This window comes from Clinocottus analis, unplaced genomic scaffold (genome assembly GCF_023055335.1).
Source record: "Clinocottus analis isolate CAN_PGR_092001 unplaced genomic scaffold, fCliAna1.0.p SCAF_6, whole genome shotgun sequence".
Lineage (NCBI taxonomy): Eukaryota > Metazoa > Chordata > Actinopteri > Perciformes > Cottidae > Clinocottus > Clinocottus analis.
The window spans coordinates 1,235,842-1,257,932 of NW_027176218.1; the positions used below are offsets into that span (position 1 = coordinate 1,235,842).

The following is a 22,091-nucleotide window of genomic DNA, read 5'->3' on the forward strand; positions in this document are numbered from 1 at the left end:
ACAACGCGACTCAAAGTGGTTCACAAACAAAACCCAGAAAAAAAAGATTTAAAAAAATAAAACGTCCCGAGGTGGTTTTGGACCCAGACGCCAAAGCAACAGCTCAAAAAAGTACATTTATTTGAACAAAAAAAGAAAGAAAAGCAAAAAAATACATATATGTAAACATAAAAAGATGCACAAGTTTACTCACGGGGAGGACGGACAAAAACTCAGTACAATCCCACAGTGGACCGGAGACAAACAGGGTTCTAATACACCGAGAGGAGCAGGTGACACAGCAGGAAACAATCAGGGACAATCACAGTGGCAGGAAGTGCAGGACGCACAAGACCAGGACTACAAAATAAAACAGGAAACGGACAAACTCACTTTATGACACAAAAAGCCAAAAATAGAATCAAAGTTTAGAAATAAAATGCAGCAGTGAGACGCAGAAATGAATGAATATCTTTGAATCTGCTTCAATGAAAGGCCAAAAAGAAACATCTTCTGTAAAACTGTCTTTATGAATTACATTTTAATGAACATTCGTTTACAAACATTCGTTTTAAAACCATTTAAAAAAAAGTCAAATTGTCCCGGTGTGATTGAAACTCAGTACAATCCCACACTGGAGCCGGAGACAAACAGGGTTTAACGAGACTGTGGTTGTAATACAACATAATAATATTATTTTCCATTTGCCCTGAGATGCTGCACTCTGGTCTTTTATATGTAATGGATAGCTGGAGAGCCCTCAGCTCCTCACATCACAAGGTTGATTGACCTCAAATCCAACGGCATGGAGCGGCGCCGTTACATTACCTTTTACCCGCCGGTGGTTGTGAGATAGCGGTCTCTGAGATCTGCGCCGCCGCCAACACAACGCAGGTGAAAGTAATCTTCTTCTCTGGTGCTCAAAGAATTGGAAAATTACCTTTTTGAGGTTTTCATTGTAATCTTTTTTTTTTTCTTCTTCTACCACAGAAGTAGTTCACCCAGTGAAGAGCCGTTCAGAAGGAACCAGAGACATGAAGCCTCGGCACCTCGAGGGCCGAGCGGGCGGCTTGACCTCGTGCTGACCCTTGGTAGATAGATGTGGAACAGTAGCTTTAATGGGTCATACAACCTCTGTCTGCTCATTTAAAGCGTTCCACACACTAATAACACACATTTCTGGAGAGATTAGGACCTGAGGAATCAGAATCTGCAACAAAAATCATAATAAGAGAAATAATTGGGGCGTCATGAAGGATATTGAGTTCAAAAACTGGGTCGTTGGGTTCAAAAATGAAATAATTACTTATTTTATGGCAAAACATTGTCTGAATGGGGGCATGCTGGGACTTAAAATGTCCGTCAGCTTCCGCAGTTGCTCAACGACGTGGTTTTAGAAATGTGGGCCGACCAGGAAGCTTCAGGAGTTAGAAACGGGAGACGGAGAAAAAAAAGAAGACACTCCAGCCGTTTTGTGATTTTTCAGGCACCAATAGGGGGTTTATCAATCTTATATATATTTGCTTTTGTATATTTTTAGACTCCCAGAAGCCCGCAGGGTTATGGAGATGTGTTTGTTTGTAAAATCCGACGTTGTAAAGGGAACTCATTGAGGATTCATTGAAACCTTGCGGCCCGCCGTAGAAGTTGGTGGTATTTTCAGCGGTCACAGAACAGAAAAGAGAGTCTCGTCACACTGGTTTTGTATCATGAATCCTTTTAATCATGTCTTCAAAACAAAATAGAGTAAATAAATATAGTTTCTCAGAAATGCACAGTTTGCTTTGATGCTCAGGAATTTTATTTTCAGGACGGACACGCGACAGCAGCAGAACACATGGCCGACGGCCGCCGGACGGACCGGCCGACGGCCGACCGGGAGAAGAAAAAGAAAGAAAACACACACACACAGCGCGGCTTACAAGAAGAGAGAGGGGAAAGAAAACCCACAATCACATCTTCACAGAAAGTATATCTATATATGGTCCGGTCCTCGTGGACGTCCACTCGGCGGTCGTCAGTAAATCGAACTCCGCTTCAAGATGTACGGCCTCCGGGACTTGGAGGTGTGCGCCGCCTGCCGCTTCAGGATGTAGGGCGACTTCCGCTTCAGCAGAGTGTCGCTGTTCTCCTCTAAATATTCTCGAGAGTTAAGGAGAAGCTGTGTGGGGAGGAGAGAGAGAGAGAGAAGGAGAGAAGAGAAGAGGAAATGTCAGCCGAACACATGTTTGGTTGCTGAGTGGCAGCAGGAGGAGGCGCTGTAGCTGTGATTTAACCTCAGGGGGCGTCCACGCGCGGAGGAGCAGGTGCTAATGTGCAGCCGCCGTGTTAAAGATACGAAGGAACATGATGTAGGACAAGAGAGGAGGAGGAGGAGGAAGAGGAAGAGGAGTGTTTACTTGGAGCGAGGAAGGATGGGCCTTTGTGTGGATTTGTTAGAGATATTTAGAGTAAAAGGCCTTTTACAAGTCGGGTTACAAGCTGCTACTAACTTCAGTGGGTGTCGCTCGCTAGCTCCCCGCTGTAGCCAGCTAGCGCTGCTGCTAGCTCCTCGCTAGCTCCCCGCTGTAGCCAGCTAGCACTGCTGCTAGCTCCCCGCTAGCTCCCCGCTGTAGCCAGCTAGCGCTACTGCTAGCTCCCCGCTATATCCCCGCTGTAGCCAGCTAGCACTGCTGCTAGCTCCCCGCTAGCTCCCCGCTGTAGCCAGCTAGCGCTACTGCTAGCTCCCCGCTATATCCCCGCTGTAGCCAGCTAGCGCTGCTGCTAGCTCCTCGCTAGCTCTCCGACAACCACCCAAGGTAGCGGCTATATTTTTTTAGGGCACGTTGAACGTGAAAAAAATAAATGATGTATGTATGTAGGTGTGTGTGTGTGTGTGTGTGTGTGTGTGTGTGTGTGTATGTATATTTGTGTGTGTATATATGTGCGTGTCTGTGTGTGTAGATCTATGTGTGTAGATGTGTGTATATATGTGTGTGTGTGTGTGTGTGTGTGTGTGTGTGTGTGTGTGTGTCTCACCCTCTCCTCCCGGCTCTGCAGCGCTCTGCAGATGATCTGCAGTTTGTACATTTCCTCTCTCAGCTGGAGGCTCCTCTGCCTCAGCTCGCCGCCGGCCGCCGCCTCTTCCTCCTCCTCCTCCTCCTCTTCCTCGGCGCCGCTCCACGCCTCCTGCCCCACGCTGTCCACCATCCTGCACAGGTTGACCAGCGACACGCGCCAGTAGGGGGCGCTCTGCTTGTTCAGCTTCATCTGCAAAGGGAGAAGGCGGGAGGGGGCGGGGCCAGAGAAGCTTTCAAACTGAAGACAGGAAGTGGTTTTATGGTAATGAAGTTAAATCAGCAGAACATTGTTTATTAGTAACAGATGATATGTGATGCAGGCAATCATATCTAAAAAGAGGCAGCAACGATGTCATCGTGCAGCTGATATTATGATTGACAGCTTTAATGCAGTAGTTTGGTCTGTGTGCTAAATAAAATAAATAAACTAAAAAAGAACTTTATGAAGCGATGACGTCATTGAAGTTTGTTTAACGCTGAGGACCGAATGAGTTGATAAAAACTACCTGATATTTACACCATGAAGAAGAATTTTAGCATCTATTTATGGATTTTCCATTGCTCATAATGCTCCCATTCCTCCCATTCCTCCCATTGCTCCCATTGCTCCTTTTGCTCCTATAGCTCATATTGCTCGTCCAACAGCAATCTCTTAGAAACATTTCTTATAGATTGCTTTAAGTGACGTTGTCCTTTTAGGCTCTATTATGCAGTTCTTTTGTTCCCCAGGTTTTGTTTGTATATTTTGTTTGTTTGTTTGTTTTCTGCTTCATTTGCTCTTTACAGTTATTTGTTTGTTTGTGTTGTATTTATTGCCTTTATGGTCCTTTTTTTTTACCGGTATGTAAGTTGTGTATGTCTCTGTAGAGCGCTGTGTACACACTGAGAGGAGCATTATAAATAAAGTTATTATTATTATTAAGAAGAAGAAGAAGAAGAAGAAGAAGAAGAAGAAGAAGAAGAAGAAGAAGAAGAAGAAGAAGAAGAAGAAACTGTGTGTTGTGTTTTCACTGTGCGTTGCCCTTCATGGTCATATTGTGTGAATAATTCTTACATTAGCATTTCTTTCATAATAATAATGTATTTTGTCAAAATGTTGTTGTTGTTGTTGTTGTTTTTTCCTCCAGAACTGATTCTGGATCTCGCTCCTCATGCGTGTGGAATATTTGTCGCCTCCGTACAGCTGCTGAACCGCCTCCATGCCTTTCATTTGTTCCACTGAAGCGCTGTGGCCTGGATGTGGTGTTCAGAGGTTTTACACACACACAGACAAACACACACACCTACACACACACACACACACTTTCCTGCGTGGTCTTCTTTACACTTGAAGCAGCAGAACGTTTCGGCAATTCCCTTTCAAGAGGCGCCGAGGACGCATGAGAGGCTCCGTTGTGTTGAGGTGTGTGTCTGTTTTATGTCTTCAGACGTTCTGAGACACCCAAAGACACAAGTCACATGTCACATGTCACCTGTCATATGACACATGTCACATGTCACCTGTCATATGACACGTCACATGTCACCTGTCACCTGTCACATGTCACCTGTCACCTGTGACCTGTCACTAAACCTAACTCCCTCTGCAGCGTCGTGTTGGAAACCAGTTTGACAGCTTCAAAGAGAGCTTTTGCTCCTGTTGCTGCTGTTGCTGCTATTGCTCCTGTTGCTGCTATTGCTCCTGTTGCTGCTGTTGCTGCTATTGCTCCTGTTGCTGCTATTGCTCCTGTTGCTGCTGTTGCTGCTATTGCTGCTATTGCTCCTGTTGCTGCTATTGCTCCTGTTGCTGCTATTGCTCCTGTTGCTGCTTTTGCTCCTGTTGCTGCTATTGCTTCTGTTGCTGTTATTGCTGCTATTGCTGCTATTGCTGCTATTGCTGCTATTGCTGCTATTGCTCCTGTTGCTGCTATTGCTGCTATTGCTGCTATTGCTCCTATTGCTCCTATTGCTCCTATTGCTGCTATTGCTGCTATTGCTGCTATTGCTCCTATTGCTGCTATTGCTCCTATTGCTGCTATTGCTACTATTGCTACTATTGCTCATACTGCTCATGTTGCTCATATTGCTACCATTGCTCCAATTGCTCCAATTGCTCCCATTGCTAGTATTGCTCCTATAGCTCAAATTGCCCCCATTGCTCATTGCTCTCCTCTGTCCTAAATCCCTTACTCGGTGATGAATCTCAGCTTTCTTTGGTTTTCCCGGCGGGAAGAAGAGAAGCAATAAAAACGTCTTTGCAGACGTTGAACCGAGGACCCTCTGGGGCCTGCAGGACGTTTGAATGACTCATCGAGGTGTTTAAAGGCTCCACTTAGCTTCAGGTTAGCTTCTCAGCTCTGAGCGCCTGTTATCGGACAACAGAAAAACTATTAGTGTTGAACGTCTCCTTCATTATCTCTGGGAACACTTCCTTGTTTAACTTCATGCTCTTCAAACAGCGTCACAGCGGGTGGCAGCATATGCAAATGTCAAGTCCCAGCATGCATCAGTGAGACAATGTTTGGCCATAAAATAAGTTATTTTCAACTGAATGATACAGTTTTTTGACTTAAACTCCTCTGTAACGCCACGATGCTTTGTTTTATTATGATATGGTTGCTGGAAATTCACAGTTATGATCAAGATACGTTAAAAAAAGGTTTGTTTTTTTTAAAATATACATTTTTCACAAATAAATTCTGAAAAGAATTATGTAAAAAAACACAAGTATATCAACATTTGTGGTTCATCCGATGATTTGAACTGCTTTAAAAATGGAATAAAGCGGTCCAGAGCCCCATGGGGTCTACGCTGTTTCAAAAGGTTCACTTGAAAAGGTCTCATGGAGGAAGATGGAGGTGGAGCTTCATCAAGATCTTTTCCCTTAATGGGATTAATAACTTTCAGGGAGAGAATGCATAAATCCAATATTGGACAACGATCCCCAACGGACCAACTATTGATGACGAATCAGCTTCGTCTCAAGGTTCAGCTGCAGCCGGACCAACCGGAGAGCTCGACTTCACTTAGAAAACAACCTATTATCTCCAAAATATCATATCCAAACTAAAAAGGGTGCATCTCTGCAACCGCCAGGGTTATTTGAATAATGTTGGTCTTATAATAAAATAGCATAATGTGAGATTTTGTTCAGATATCAGGCAATATGCTACTGGTTATGAGTATGATGTGAAACAGCTGAGGCACAGAAGGCTCAGGTAGAAAATCCACTGTGACTGATAGTTTGACCCAAGTGTCGTCTCACAGGATTGTTCTCGCCATTTTATGATGTGCTTTAAGTCTTGATATCCACATTCCTGATGGCCGTTCATCAAACACCTCGTTGTGTAAAGGCACCGCCCGCTCTACAATATCGATAATCGAGGTATTTGGTTCAGAAATATCCTGATTAATTTGTTTTTCTAACCTATTTTTAGGCCTTTGCTCTAAAATATTATCCTTAAACTAAAAAAGGTGCATTTCTGCATCCAGTAGGGATATTTTAATAATGCAGGTGTTTCAATAAAAGAGTATAATGTGAGTTGTGTGTTGAGATGTGTAAATACCGGTCGATATGTTACTGGTTATGAGCGAATGAAGACGTGAATTATACACTTTTTATAGCAATATTTGCCGTCGAGCCCATAAGGGCCACGAGTATCTGCACTTTCCATCGTCTTGAGCCGTCAGTCAGCCGGCTGGTTATTATTTCAAACCCCCCCATGACCATGAATCATTGTGTATCATTGTGTATCATCGTGTATCATTGTGTATCACTGCGGTGGAAGACGCAGCGTTGCAAAGCTCATCTCAGAGGTTTTACCTCAACAAGTGCAGCAGCGATTAGATCTACTTTGTATCAAAGATTCATATTTCATGTGTAATCATAAATAAGAGGGAGTTTATAAAAAAAGGAAAAAGGTGAAGCTTCTTCCAGTAAATGGTTCATCTCCCATGAACAGCCAGAAGAGGAGGCTGGAGGGATGTGAACTGATGTCACAGGTAGAAGTAAAACATTTTTAAAAAAGAGCGAGACCTCGTTACCTTCGACGTGAAGAGACTGCCGAGGAGCTCGTCCTCCAGCGCTCGCTGATCCTGAGACACGTCTGTCAGAAAGAAAGAGAAACGGTCTAATATATATACATATATATATATATATATATCTAATATATATATATATATATATATATATATATATATATATATATATATCACATATATACATATTTTGGGAGTTGAACAGGTGACACGCTGTTGATTTCCTCCCACTAAAGCTTTGATAATCCAACATCTGGTTTATTGATTTTCAGGATTCAAGTCAAGTTCTTCCATCTTACAAAAGGGATTCTTCTAACGGCTTGTGTTTGATAATACAAAATACAATTTATTTAAATATTTTCAACAATTTGAAATCCTTTTAATTAACGTTATAAAATAAACATGGTTTGCTTCTGCCGTGGTTTGTTTGGTGCATAATCGTGGGTTGAAAACATCATGACGTTGACGCGTTAAGGGAATAATTGGGTTTATATACGAGCCTAAAAGAATTGAAATCGGGCAAAAAATAAGGTTAAAAAATATATATATTTACTTTTCTACTGGAATCAATTAAATAAGATTTAAAGTTATTCGCCTTCTGGTCATTTTTGATCAATTGTGAGACCAGAAAAAAAGGAGAATTCATCATTTTGGCAGCCAGAGTATTTCAGCATTTAAACCCAAAGAACAATAAAGTCATAAAAAAGCTTTGACGTAAAAAAAAATACATATTTCCCCAATTTAGCGTTTCCCCTGCTGCACCTGTTGCACACAGGAAGTGGAGCCAGAGGCAGAGCTCTGTCCTCGGTCACGATGACTCCACCAGGAGGCATCTGGAGGCAAACACCTGGGTCGCTTACCTGAACAAAGCCCGGCGCCGGTGAAACAGAGGAGCAGCACGCACGCCAGCGGAGCCTGCATCGTGACCAGCAAAGAAACCCACGCAGGAATTCACCTGAGGAGGGATCTAGTCCATAAGGTTAAAGGTCAGACGGACCGCTGAAGAGGCTGCAGAGGGGACGATGTGATGCTGCTTCTTCTTCTTCTTCTTCCAGCTCCCCAACACGCTTCACCTTCCTCGCCGTTTCCTAGTCGCTCGTGAAGTGCGGTGGGCTCCATTTCCCCCCCAGTTTATAAGAGCCAATGTGATGTCACAGGATCTCTCTCTCTCTCTTTCTCTCTCTCTCCACCCCCACCTTCCCACCCACTTCATCCACCCGTCAGTCTCTCTCTCTCCTCCCGTGTCATCCTTTCATCACACGTCACTTTGGCATCACAAGGCGAGAGGGTTTGTTGTCGGGGCGGGTTTCTTTTTTATTTATTTTTCATTTTTTTGCGTTGAGCTTTTTGAGCGATTGGGCACACACACACACACACACACACACACACACACACACACACACACACACACACACACAGTGTGAGGTTCGCGTTGCTCCCGTCTCCCGGGGACGATGTGGGAGGATGCACGACAAAGATTTACTCTTTTGTGTCTCTGCATTTGAGAAGCCGGGCTCCACCACATCTTATATATATATATATATATATATATATATATATATATATATATATATATATATATATATATATATATATATATATATATATATATATATATATAACCGATCATCTTGTGTCTTTTCAACGCAACAGGGGAAGGTCTCGACATAGTAGAAGTAAAGATATCACTGTGATAAATAGCCAGTTATGAATATCTGTATTTTTAAAAGTTGAATTTGATCCTCTCAGTAGTAGTGATGACATGCGCTTGATGTCGTGCAGACTCTCATGTCGTGTTCACACCAAAAAAGTTGTGAAATATTTGCGCAGAGTAGATTACATGTAAAGTCGATGCACAAACGTGAGAAATGGTTGCAAAAATGGTCGCAAATTTTTCGCCGCGCGGCGTGAATGATGCGAAAAAGCGGCGCGAATATTTGCTCCTCCCGTCATCACCGCCGTCCTACCGTAGCAGAATCCAACATGGCTGCCGGTCCGCCTGAAGCAGCGCTGGAAGCGGCAGGAACGTGACTGGGTCAGTTTACGTTAGCTAGTGAGGCTAAGTGCTGGTAGCTACAGGAACGTGACTGGGTCAGTTTACGTTAGCTAGTGAGGCTATGTGCTGGTAGCTATAGGAACGTGACCGGGTCAGTTTACGTTAGCTAGTGAGGCTATGTGCTGGTAGCTATAGGAACGTGACCGGGTCAGTTTACGTTAGCTAGTGAGGCTATGTGCTGGTAGCTACAGGAACGTGACCGGGTCAGTTTAGGTTAGCTAGTGAGGCTATGTGCTGGTAGCTATAGGAACGTGACCGGGTCAGTTTACGTTAGCTAGTGAGGCTAAGTGCTGGTAGCTACAGGAACGTGACCGGGTCAGTTTAGGTTAGCTAGTGAGGCTAAGTGCTGGTAGCTACAGGAACGTGACCGGGTCAGTTTAGGTTAGCTAGTGAGGCTATGTGCTGGTAGCTACAGGAACGTTTTTTAAATGTATTATTAAAGACACAGATCTGCTCTATATGAGTGTGAGGATTTCCTTCGATGCAAATAAATAAAGAAGAGGAATGTGAACGGCTCCTGAACAAAACACACAACGACATAAAAGTCCATTCATCGCTGCCTTCAACCCACAAAGCGCATGTAGCGGTTAAGCTACGCACGCGTTACAGCTTTCAAATAATTAAATATATGTTGAGCAAACGACTGCGGGGTCCCGCAAGGATCGATTTTAGATCCTCTCAAGTTACATAATTTGATTTTTTTTCTCATTAAAGTCATCTCGAGTTTCCCCTGGTGACTTTGAATCAGGTTATTGATATATTAACTAACCTGGAACGAAGACACTCGAGTCGTCTGCGTACGGTATCACACCAGAGACTTTTAAAGTCCACCGCGTGGCGTGTGTCCCCGGTGCTTCACGAAGAACACACCACATACATGTCGCGCATTAAATCCTCATTCTTCTCAGTCAGTTCCTCACTTTCCTGGTTATTAAAACAACTGTTTTGTTTTACTTTGACGATGTGGTGATTTACCACAATAAAACTAAATCCACTTTAATTTAAAGCCACCAAATCGGTCAGCACATTCTCCCAAATCAAATCCAACGCTTCACACTAGTTGGTCCCCACAGTGGATTATATTATTATTCCGTGCACTTTGTTAACTTTTTTAACTTAAATGCTTAAATGTCATATTCTACTGTATATCCAACTGTAAATATGCATGCCACCATTATTGCACTCTGTTTAATTGTTAAATGTTAAACATCATGCACATCATCATTCCTCGTATGTGGAAAGAAACATGACAAATAAATGGTTTTCATTCTGAAATATCCTCTAAATATGGAGGGAACATCCCGGCTGGAGCTGCTTCGACACATGCAGGAGGCACCATGAAGACGTTTCAGGCACCGAGACCAGACTGCAGCCATCAACAGGATGCTTTCCTCTGATGTGTGAGTCTCTTTACAGTGTGGGTCCACCAGGGAGAGCCACTTACTCTTTAACAGAGTGACCCTGACATGATGTGTAATCTGCATTTCTCTATGATAATATCTGTGCATATGGCATGTTTAGTTGCAACTACAGTGTGTCCAACATGTGAAGGTATCCCTATTTGGCTTTTTTTGGCCCCTTCCGGTAACACAATATTACTCTTCATTAAAAAAAAAACCCTTCCCCCTGTGAGTTTGGTCTTGATCCTGCAGTACTTTACTGTATTTATTTGAAATCCCCTCCAGTGGGTCGCTGGTGGTTTCCTTCTCTGGGCCGTCCTGCAGGTGGAGGTGGAGGGAGGGGAGGCTGACAGCGCAGCGTGCACGAGGAAACACCTCCCATCCGCTCGTGGGACGGGGCTGGACTGAGCTGCTTGCAGTCGAAACACACTTCAACTTTGTTTTCTCTCCCCCCAAAAACACAGTCCGCAAAGTGTCGGCCATGCGGGGACTGTAGCGCGAGGAGAGCATGGCTCCGTTTGGGAAGAACTTCCTGAAAGCGCGACAGAAAAACAGGTAAGTTGATGATGAGGGAGAAGTTTCTACCTGATGGGAGCGTGTGCGTGTTTTGTTTCATTTAGTTTCATTTCGTCGCTCCTTTTGGAAAGCTTGTGCGCGCGACGCTGCGCGAGGGGAAAGACTTCAGGTTGAGTTTTCACATCCAGCTTTACCGGAGCGGGAGCCGCGAGGAACACGGCGGCGTGGAGACCCTGCGGGGTTAAAACCCCCAGAGAGCAACGCGCCATTAAGGCACGTGACCAGCCGGAGGGACGTTCATGAACACGGGCTTTACGTTAACGTTGTCCTCTGCTCAGCAGGGGCGTAAACATGGCGATGCAGGGAGGCCGTGAGCTGTCTACTGAGAGAGAGAGTGTGTGTGTGTGTGTGTGTGTGTGTGTGTGTGTGTGTGTGTGTGTGTGTCTGTGTCTGTCTGTCTGTCTGTCTGTCTGTCTGTGTGTCTCTGTGTGTGAGTGTCTGTCTATCTGTGTCCGTGCATGTTCATATGTGTGTGTGTGTTCACATGTGTGTTCATATGTGTGTGTGTGTGTGTTCACATGTGTGTTCATATGTGTGTGTGTGTTCACATGTGTGTTCATATGTGTGTGTGTGTTCACATGTGTGTTCATATGTGTGTGTGTGCATGCGTGTGCGTGTTCATATATATATGTGTGGTTGTGTTCATATGTGTGTGTGTCTGTGCATGTGCATATGTGTTTGTGTGTGTGTTCACATGTGTGTTCATATGTGTGTGTGCGTGTTCGTGTGTGTGTGTGTGTGTGCATGTGTTCATATGTGTGTGTGTGTGCATGTGTGCGTGTTCATATATATATGTGTGGTTGTGTTCATATGTGTGTGTGTCTGTGCATATGTGTTTGTGTGTGTTCATGTGTGTGTGTGTGGTCACATGTGTGTTCGTGTGTGTGTGCATATATGTGTGTGCATGTTCATATATATATATATATATATATATATATATATATATATATATATATATATATATATATATATATATATGTGTGTGTGTGTGTTCATATACGTGCATGTTCATACATGTGTGTGTATAAGTGTAGTTTTAACACACATGTGTATATTTTGTGTCTCAGTGATCAGATTCCTCGTTCTTAAACGTTTGAACGAGGCTCAGCTTCAAAGAGCATCGTCTCCTCAAAGTGAACTACAAACTCATGAGAGCTGAAGTGTAAAAGCTTCATCAGAGGTCCCGTCTGCTCCAACGCTACTCGGACCCTCGACTTGGTGAACAAGCGTCTCTCCTCTGGAGGGATTTGGGTCCGATCCCCCCGCCGGGCCGCGGGCCGGATCATCGTGTTCATTAACTTTACTTAACGAGACTCTTTTACCGGCAAACTCCACGTGGGGGGAAAAGACTTTGACTGGAGTTCAGCAAAATAAAAACAGGCTTTTATGCTAAATGACTGGAAAGACGCTGGTTGCCAGCGGCTCCGGCAGCAGAATGTTTCACATCACACACGGGAGCTTCTTGATCACTTCAAACCGTCTGACTCCAGGCCGTCGCCGGTGTTTTTTTTTCTTCCTTGGCGTTGTGTCGTAATTACCATCGCGGCACCTATAATTACCTCGAGTGTTTAGATCTGTGGATGTGTCAAAACGCCTCAGAATTCAGACTCGCTGCTTTTTCAGTTGTTGTTTTTTTTACTCTGCGAGTCGCAGGCAGTCGGGTTCGGGGGAAAACGTCGTCGGATTAATTGCGGCGCTGATTACGGACGCTTTGGTCGCCCGTGGGCCGTCAAAAGAAATCACAGCGTGCGGCGGCACTCTGGGGGGTGACGGCATTGTGCGCGGCGGCCATTTTAGCTGCGTGTATTGTTGGGTAAACACAAATTATGGCAATTGTGTATGAAAGAGAGTCAGCCACTTATTTTATTTTTATTTGGTGGTTTACAGAGCTGTTGGGGGGAGTAAGGGAGGGTGGAGGTGGGATGGGTGGTGGTGGTGGTGGTGGTGGGGGAGTCCCAGAGGAAGGGAAGGGTGTGTTGTGTCTCTGCACACAGATGCCTATCAGAGTGGGAGTCATCCCAGAGATTAGCGAACGCAGATAGAAAAAGTCATGTCGTTTCCTCGCTGATCCCTCATCCTCTTTCAGATAAGAGAGAAAGAGAGAGAGGAAGCGTCTCTTGTCCGGTATCTGCTCCGTACGTGTCCGCTGTTATAATAAACACCTTCCTTTTCCTAGATATCAAAGCTTATACAAGAGTGAAAACATTCTACACATGGATTTGCTCGCACAAATCCAAACATTTGCACACGTTTTTCAATGAAGACGAGAATTATGAGGTAAAAATGTACTTTTTAATTAATTCTATACCACAAATCATATTGCAACAGCTGTCAGCGCTAGAAAAAGAACAAGCACCTGCTTGTTCGTCACTGTGTTGACCTGATTTGAGCTTTTAGCTTTTAGCTTCTAGCTTTTGTATTTTTTAAGTTGAATCATCTTTTTTTAAAGAGGTTTTCTTTACAAAGTGCAGTTAGTGACAGTGTGGGCTTCGTGATATCTCCAGCAAGAGAGTTTCCAGCTTCCAGGTGAATTATTTACAGTTTATCACACGTCACTTGTAATTTACGATGTCAGTTTTGTTTTCCCAGTTGGAGAAAACCTGTAATTCCATCAACGCATCATCGGACTAATTGAAAGGTTCATTCCATTGCAGGAAAGTCACGACCGGTTGGCAACGACCGCTACCGGATAAATACGCCGATAAGCCGTCGCGGCTTTGTTCTGTTGTAAATACCTGCATCACCGTATCACAGCCCGGTTGATGTGAGAAGACGCAGTCAAAGCTGTAATTCTGTCATTCGCCGTGACTTGTTCCAACCACCGGCTGGCTCTGTGGTAACTTGTTAGCTCGCTAATTTATGACACGGAGAGAGAAGCTTCATCTCCACAAGGTTGTCATTACGAGCGCTGCGATGTGACGGAGCTTTAAAAAAAAAAAAGAAGAAGAAGAAAAAAGGCATATAATTCAAAATGTGGTTTTCGCTCGCCATCTCGGCCTGCGAGTTCAAGCGGAGGTCACGCAGGTCTGCTCAGGTGTCTCGGGTTCAGCCGAGTGTGAATTGTCGAGGCGTAACCCGTCAAGCCACTCCACTTCACTGCATCCACCCGCATGATGTGGTTTGGTAATGAAATATTTATCGTAAAAACATAATGAGTCATAATGAGTGAATTCGTCACAACATCCCCTTGAGGCTGTGACCAATCAGGGGCCGCCCTCATGTGTGGCACCCGGGAAGCTGGGCTTGATCCCAAACTATGGATATGAAAAGAGACGGCCCGTATGAACACATCAGCCCGATGGGGCGTGTGGTATTTGTTGGAGTTGGAGAGGGCGAGCAAAGAGACGGACACAGCCGATCTCATGGAAATGTATCCGACCTTTAACCTACAAACCGCTCAAAACAATATTTATTCCGGTAAATCTTTTGAAACTCCTGTCTTGGTGCCAGTCCTGTGAATCATTGCTCCATTACAGGAGGCGTCGAGGAGTTGTGAAGAGAAGAATGTGCAGCAGGTTGTGTTTTCAGTCTGTCACAGCCACAGTCGGTTACTACTACAGGCCCAAACTTAGATTTTCAAGAAAAAAAGCTTCAAAACGTCAATGATCAGAGGTCACGATGTACATCCTGGTTTTCTACACCAGGAAGAGCTGCTTGGAAAACTCAAATATTGTATATAAGTTATAGTAAGCCATGTGACGAAACATTCACTCAAAAGAGAACGCTACGTATGTGAAGCAAAGTACTTGTGTTTGCCAAACCGTGATGGTTTCTTTCTCTCAACCTAACCAGGAACGTCTGCAGTGATTTTTGCTTTTTGTTTCCATCTATGACAGTAACCAGCTGTTTTAAACTGTGTCAAACTGCAGCCGTAATAATTGAGAACACGTGTTTCTCCTCCATAACGAATGCAGTTTGGTTATACGGGAGCTTAATTTTGCTGATTGCTTTTAACCAACTCAAATAGTTAGCAGAAGACGACCCAAAAAAGCCTTTAGCTACATTAGTAAGCTAGTTAGCCTGCTGCTCATCCACTAGCGTTAGCAGAAGTAGCTCCCTGTTCGATGAGATGACCCTCAATAGCCTTTAGCTACATCAGTAAGCTAGTTAGCCTGGTGCTTATCCATTAGCGTTAGCAGAAGTAGCTGCCTGTTCAATCAGGCGACTCACAATAGCCTTTATCTACATACGTAAGCTAGTTAGCCTGCTGCCTCTTCACTAGCGTTAGCAGAAGTTCGACGAGACGACCCAAAAAAGCCTTTTTCTACATTAGTAAGCTAGTTAGCCTGCTGCTTACCCACTAGCGTTAGCAGAAGTAGCTGCCTGTTTGATGAGACAACCCAAAATAGCCTTTAGCTACATTAGTAAGCTAGTTAGCCTGCTAACTATCCACTAGCATGGAAGTCACATGAAAAAGCGTGGGAACAGGAATGTTTTATTCCTTTAGTGAAGTTTATTATTGCCACTTAAGTCATCTTACTTGTTCTTCCCATCGTAGATTAATTTGACGTTATAGCACCAAAAGCAGCTACGTGGGCGTGAAGTTCATATTTTCAACACTGCTCTCCGTAAAAAGAGTTTTTCCAGCCCTAGATTTGTATTTATTCTTTAGATATGTCAACACTTTCTTCTCATTGGAGTAGAGCTGAAAATCCATTTTCGTCTCCTTCCTCCCTCTGTCCATGGGACAGCGGCGGCAGGATGTTGTGTGAGCGCTGGTGATTGTGGCCCAGGACAAATACAGGTGCTTCCCGGCCTCGCCGTGCCCTCTTCCTGCACAGCTGAGGCTGAAGTCACCCTCTCTGAAATATCCAATTGTCCGAAGAGCGCGTGTTTATTCTCATGCATGTTCAGGCATGACCGTGCAGACACACAAACACACATGTTTGTACTTCTCAGAGTATTTAAAGATGTTAATAAATGTTGTTTATCCATCTGTCTTCAGCTTCCCAGTGACTTTGCAGCACGCCAAAGAATGTTGTGCATGAGCCCAGATGCGACTGTAGTTGAATTATTTTTTTATATCTTAAGCCCTGTTTACAGGAGGGGGACACATATATATTCATGTGGTTTGGCCCTTTATTTACACAAAAACTGAGGTTTTATCACAGAAAACGATCATTTCTAAAAAAAAACTCCAGCCAAAGATCTATGAAAGCTCTGTTTGCGTGTGCACTCGGTCAAACAGAGTTTTAGGTCCTCAAACATCACCGTATGTGACTCAAAAATGTATCACATCATATGTGAGCGTTTACAGTTATGACGGTGCTCGGTGGCGTATTCATGCGGGTTCATGGAAACAGAAAACTTTGGAAAACGGTCTTGTGTGTACGACGTTATTTATGAAAACGGAGTGGCAGAAATATTTGTTTCTGTAAATACCCGGCTATGTGTAGATGTGTGCTCAGCTTATCGTAGTGAGTCTTTGTTGAGACGCACATTATCGCTGCGTTATCTTGTACAGGTGTGGCCTTCAGTGTGTGTCCGCTCCACTGTTTCCTCCGCTGACCTGCAGTAGCGTCTGCAGAGATTCTTTGAGGTCAAAGTCGGCGCGCTCGTTGTCTTCCGATCGCTTCGGGCGCGCTGAATTCGTCTGGCTGGCTCGCGGCTCAGGTATTTGCTCGGCCTCGTTCGTCTCCGTAACCATTAACCAGCCCGTTGCATTGTCGCGTACGCGTCGCATTCCTGAGCTCTTATTCACCGGCCCCGTTTACACAATGTCCCCAGTTGTGTGGGAACCAAAAAAAAAAAAAAACAGTGTTTATCGCAGGGTGAAATCTGCAAAACTCTGATAGTGTAAGTTCTCCCCTGCTCGGCAGCATTTCTTAAAAAACGTCTCACTTTACTTGCATGGGCGTGCGGGGCCGGTCGTATCTGCAGCATCTTTAGAGGAAGTGGGTTTGTGTGCACCCTCCCCTCGTAATGACGGAGGCGGCAGTGAGCCAAGGTTTTCTCCACAGATATATATGTATAAAAAAAGAAAAAGCACAGCAGTAACATGATGCAAGGGTCAGATGTGAAATCATTTCTACACACCACCTGACACTCGAGAGCGAGGCCGAGCTCACCTATAGTATTCCTGTTTTGTAAAGGCTCTATAGATAAGGCCGCTGTGTGCACTAAGCCGTGAATGCATCTCTCCTTTGGAAAGCTAGCATGAGGAAATTGTTTACTTGAGCAGGTGTCAGTGTAAGATTGAGAGTGTTTCATAACCGGTTAAAACCTCCCCACAGTGACTTTAAAAGGAACGTTTTGGCCTTGTGCTTTCTCTCACTTCTGTCAGATAACATAAACAAGTGTTTCCCTTCAGCTCAACTCCTTCACTGACGTCGAGACTGCAGATAAAAACTTGACGTGAACCAGAATTACAAGCGCTTTATTCTGATTTATTGCAGTTTAAAGTGTTGCCGGTTTGATTTCAGGGCGGTGAAGGAATTTAGTTTTGCTGGTTTTGTAACCGTCAGACGAGGAGCTCCAGTTTGTGTCTGAGTGATATCGTATAGATCGTCCTTCTCCGGTTCCTTTGAGATTGAACGGTCTGAAAGCAACGATAAAGAAGTAGTGACTATATGATACTGCTGTAATAGTCGGCTTCAACTTTTAAATAAGAGTGATTCACTGACAGCCTGCTACCGTTCATTAGAGTCCGGCGTAATAAATCAAGCGAATTGCAGAATATTGCGAACATTTTCTGTCATGCAAACAACAACATGATACATCATTCTTTATCTGGAAATCAAATTGAAATGTCTGGCAAAGTTATCTACGTACTTGTTATCTGATTACTCGTCCGGGTCGTGGACGTCTGCATTGCCGGTGCCCATCGCTTAACGAGTGGATATTAGGTCCTGATATTACCGGTGGTCCATTAAGCGTATCAAAAATTGATATCGTCGGCCCCCGTCGGAGGTCAATTTTGGAGTTTTACGGCCCAGACGAAAAGGTAATGAGGGCCTTGGGGTTAAATAGCTCAGAACTGAACCATTAAGTGATGAGTAACGGTCTAATTGGATCAAGCCAGGGAGCACAAAATGATCGCGTGGTTTTCTGCTCATTGACCTAATGGAAAACCATCAACATGGGACCAATTTAAGGGAAATATAGAAAAGTGAAAGGACTCTTAAACCATGAGCAAGGCAGTATGTCTGCTACTCATTGTGGATTTCTGTGCCTGCTGATGTAAAACTTGCTTTCATTGTTTACAAAAAAACTAATCACCAATTTTAATTTCACTGGGCTGCCATGTAAATCTCAAAATACTCATTTCATCCTCATTTCCTGTCACTTCTCGACTGTCTGGGATGTAAAGAAGGGTAACAAGAAGCAGCTGGTTCTTGTTGGGCAATAAGGCTTTTAGTTTCATGTCTCACTAGGTTTATGATTGAACTCTTTTGGAGCTTATGATAAACAACATACTGAATACAAGCAATTGTGCCAGAGGGCATGACAATTGATCAAATTGTGGCGGCGACATTTCACACAAACCCCCTCCATACAAAAGTCAACCTTACGGTGGCACTGGAGGCAAAGTCAGGACATTACCGAGTGTCAGAAATGCTTCATCCTCTCGGGACCGTGCATGTCTGTACACGCTTTGCGACAAACCATCGAGTAGGTGTTGTGATCGTTCCCTGGGTAAGTGAACTTGAAGATCAGCTCGTGGCGTTGAGGCATTACCAAAGTCAATGAGGTGCATCCTCAGGGCACCGTGAATGTCTGTACAGGCTGTTTTACAAACCATCGAGTGGATGTTGACATATTTCACGTGGGAATTGGAGACTGGACGGTGGCCCTGAAGGTAACGTCAGGTCATTAACAGTCAGTCTTTATCCTCTGGGGAGCATGAATGCCTGTCCAACATTGTATGAGAGTCCGTTCGGGTTGCCTGCTCTTAGACGATGAGTCAACTAATTGGGGATTTTGATCATAGTCAACTAAGATTTCTTTGTTTAGTCATTTTAATGCTTTTTTTATGCCGACACTTATGACCACATCTCAGGCAATCACAAGATTTGAGGTTGTGCTTTTGCGTGATCCTTAGTGGAGATTCTCAGTTTTCCAGATTGTTTATTAAATCAACAAATAGTTGACAAAATCATATGAGTGTTAGTCTAAGAATTTCTTTGACTGAGGACAGTTTCTAGAGTCTGATAAGTTATGAAAGTTAGGATCAAAGTGTCGGACAAGTTGACAATCAGACCAAGGTTGTCATTTGGGAAAATACCCAAAGAGATTTACTCTTCAAAACGTACTCCAAACCTGTTTTTTGGTTTGTCTGCACAGCATTTGATGACTTCTGTGTGTTGTGAATATCTGTTGAGGGGTTAAGACTTCTAATGTTTCATCCCCCGAGCCACAATCCCTGTCAGAGCTCTGCTTTTCTGTCTCTTCACCAGGACAAAGGATGCCGAGCCTGTGGAGGGAAAGGAGATCCAGGTCACGGTCTGCAACGAGGACAAGGTCATCTGCGGAGTAACCAAGCACACGACATGCGCGGATATGATTCAGGCGCTGCTGGAGGATCACAAGTCGATCCCGGAGAGCAAGCGCCTCCTGCACGGGGAGGCCAAGGACTTCTGCCTCGTTGAGCGGTGGAAGGGCTTCGAGAGAGCCTTGCCTCCGCTCACCAGGATCCTGAGACTCTGGTTCGCCTGGGGGGACCAGAGACCCTTCATCCAGTTTACGCTGGTCAAAACCAGCGATTTTGTGCCTCAGCCCACCAAGAAAGCCGGAAAGACCAAGGGGGCCAAGCCAAAGCGATGGGAGCACGGTCGCGCCCAGGGCGGTGGCGGCGGCGGCGGCCAGCCTCTGCCGGCGGAGCGGCAGAAGCGCATGGTGAAGAAAGCCTTCCGCAAGCTGGAGAAGCTCCAGAGCAAGAGCTCCCCGGCCGCCGACGAGATCGACCGGATGGTGCAGCTCATCCTCAACCAGGACCACGCCATCCGGGAGCAGATCCAGCGCATGCGGGGGCTGGATTTGGACATCGAGCAGTTCGAGCTGGAGGTGCAGCAGGAAGCGGAGCGCGAGAGTTTGGGGGCGCACGCCGACCAGCAGCTGCAGGAGTTCCTGTACGCCAGCGACGGGGTCGAACAGCTGGAGCTGCAGGTGCAGAGGCACCGGGAGCTCATCCTGGAGCTGTCCCGGGACATCGACGCCGAGCTGAGGAGGGCCAACGTCCCTCAGGGCCGATATGACGACGGCGGCGGCGGCGGCGGCGAACAGGAAGGAGCCGCGGCCGCTTCCTGGATCCCCTCGGAGACGGACGAATCGCCGAGCGCCGCCGAACTCCAGACGCTGCGAGACGAGGTGCGGCGCAGCCTCCACGCCGGCGTGTGCCTTCACAACCAAGAGGCGGAAATAAGCAAGCAGCTGAAGCACTACGAAGCCACGCTGGTGTCCAGGGACCAGGAGTGCTGGCAGCTGGCGGCCCAGCTGAGCTCAATGCAGATCGGGGACGAAGGAGGAGAAGAAGAAGAGGAGGAAGAGGAGGAGGAGTCCGGTCCGGTCCCGCCGAAAAGCGAGACTCAGTGCGGCGTCTCGCAGGCGGTGAAACTCAAACCCGGCCCGTCCCCTCTGGACGTCACGGACACGGACTCGGACACTGGGATTAGCTCCACGCACAGCCAGGACTCGCTGTCGCCGTGTCTCGACTTCCCTCCCCCGCTGGACACGGACGTTTGAACGACCCGGTTCGACACCCTGCGAGTCATTGCTCTGGGGCGCGCCGGCCCCCAGTTTGAGCCCCAGTCACCGCGTTCGAGTCACAGACCGGAGTCCTTTTTCACGACAACACGAAGGTCAATTTCAATTGGAACTGAAACAAGTTGTTTATTGACGGCAATGAATGTGATAATGCATAACTTATTTCTGGATTTCTTTTAAGCAAAAAAAAAAAATGAAATCTTTATATGATAGTGAATATCTTCGTCTTTTACACTGGTAAAAATGAGAGGATCTAACGGTAGACTTCTAATGGGCATTTGAAATTTAAATAATCAACAGACTGAACCAATGATTGGTTTAATATTTTTGAAGATTTTGACATTTTTTTAAATTCACATAAATCATACAGGTGTATTTATCTCTTTTTTTGTTTAAAATTAAAGGATACATCGCTTTGGAGATCGTATGACGAGTAAAAATTTGCTTTTTTTTAATACCTTCAAAAAAAAAGCTGCAAATCTTCTGAAAGATATCCAGATTTTGAGGTATGTGACTCACATGTAAAGACAACGCACACAAAGCACAAACTGTAGATGTTTTCCTGAAGGCTATTTCCTCAGCACAACCACAACTACGGTTTTTACGTGTTTTTTGTGTTTTTTTTGGTTAATTTCACAATAATGGTGACTGTTTGCTTCTCGGTTCTCACGCTATTTATGAAGCTGCACTTCTTTGAACACACTTAAGTCTATTAACAATGTTGTTTTATATTAAAACAGATAGCTAACTGTTTTGGATGTAGAGTTTAAGATTTGTTAAAAAAAAGAGTAACATTCCCCTCGACGACACTGTAAATATGCTGCTGTCACCTCTGTGAATGCGTGTTTCCGATGACACGCGCACACTTTTGTAAAGACAATTTGATAAAATAACAGAGAAAAACATTTATTTATCGCGTAATCAAATTTTACAGATGAGATTTTTATCAGGACAGTTTCCCCCTCTGATGCAATAATCTCCATCTGCTACACATGTGATCCAACACTTAATGTGCAGGAGCCAAAACCCACAGAGCAGCTGAGCTACAAGTGTCAATCATGCGTTAAGATACAAAGACTATTAAATAAAATGTACACTTTGACTTTCATAATAAACACTAATACTGTAAATATGAGTATTCGCTCTTTGTGCAAAAGCATAAATGATCTCATGTTTGATGAAGCTGGTAGTGACCATCAGAAAGTGGTGAAACCACGAGAGGTAGAATGTTACAGGTTCTCCTCAACCCTAGAACACTAACCTAGAACCCTACAACACTAACCTAGAACCTACAACACTAAC

At 44.8% G+C, this 22,091-nt stretch overlaps 2 protein-coding genes across 2 annotated transcripts; one reads left to right on the forward strand and one right to left on the reverse strand.

The window, feature by feature from the left end:
- Positions 1–1,679: 1,679 nt before the first annotated feature.
- On the reverse strand, positions 1,680–8,101 carry nts (neurotensin). Its single transcript, XM_068603608.1, has 4 exons — positions 7,916–8,101; positions 7,062–7,123; positions 2,998–3,228; positions 1,680–2,140 (listed from the first exon to the last, which is right to left on the reverse strand). Exons 1-4 carry the CDS (start codon positions 7,974–7,976, stop codon positions 1,997–1,999), a joined length of 498 nt encoding a protein of 165 aa, XP_068459709.1. The 5' UTR covers positions 7,977–8,101; the 3' UTR covers positions 1,680–1,996.
- Positions 8,102–10,392: 2,291 nt separating this feature from the next.
- On the forward strand, positions 10,393–21,878 carry rassf9 (Ras association domain family member 9). Its single transcript, XM_068603312.1, has 3 exons — positions 10,393–10,511; positions 10,976–11,066; positions 19,484–21,878. The coding sequence occupies exons 2-3, from the start codon at positions 11,020–11,022 to the stop codon at positions 20,766–20,768; spliced, it is 1,332 nt and encodes a 443-aa protein (XP_068459413.1). The 5' UTR covers positions 10,393–10,511; positions 10,976–11,019; the 3' UTR covers positions 20,769–21,878.
- Positions 21,879–22,091: the final 213 nt, after the last annotated feature.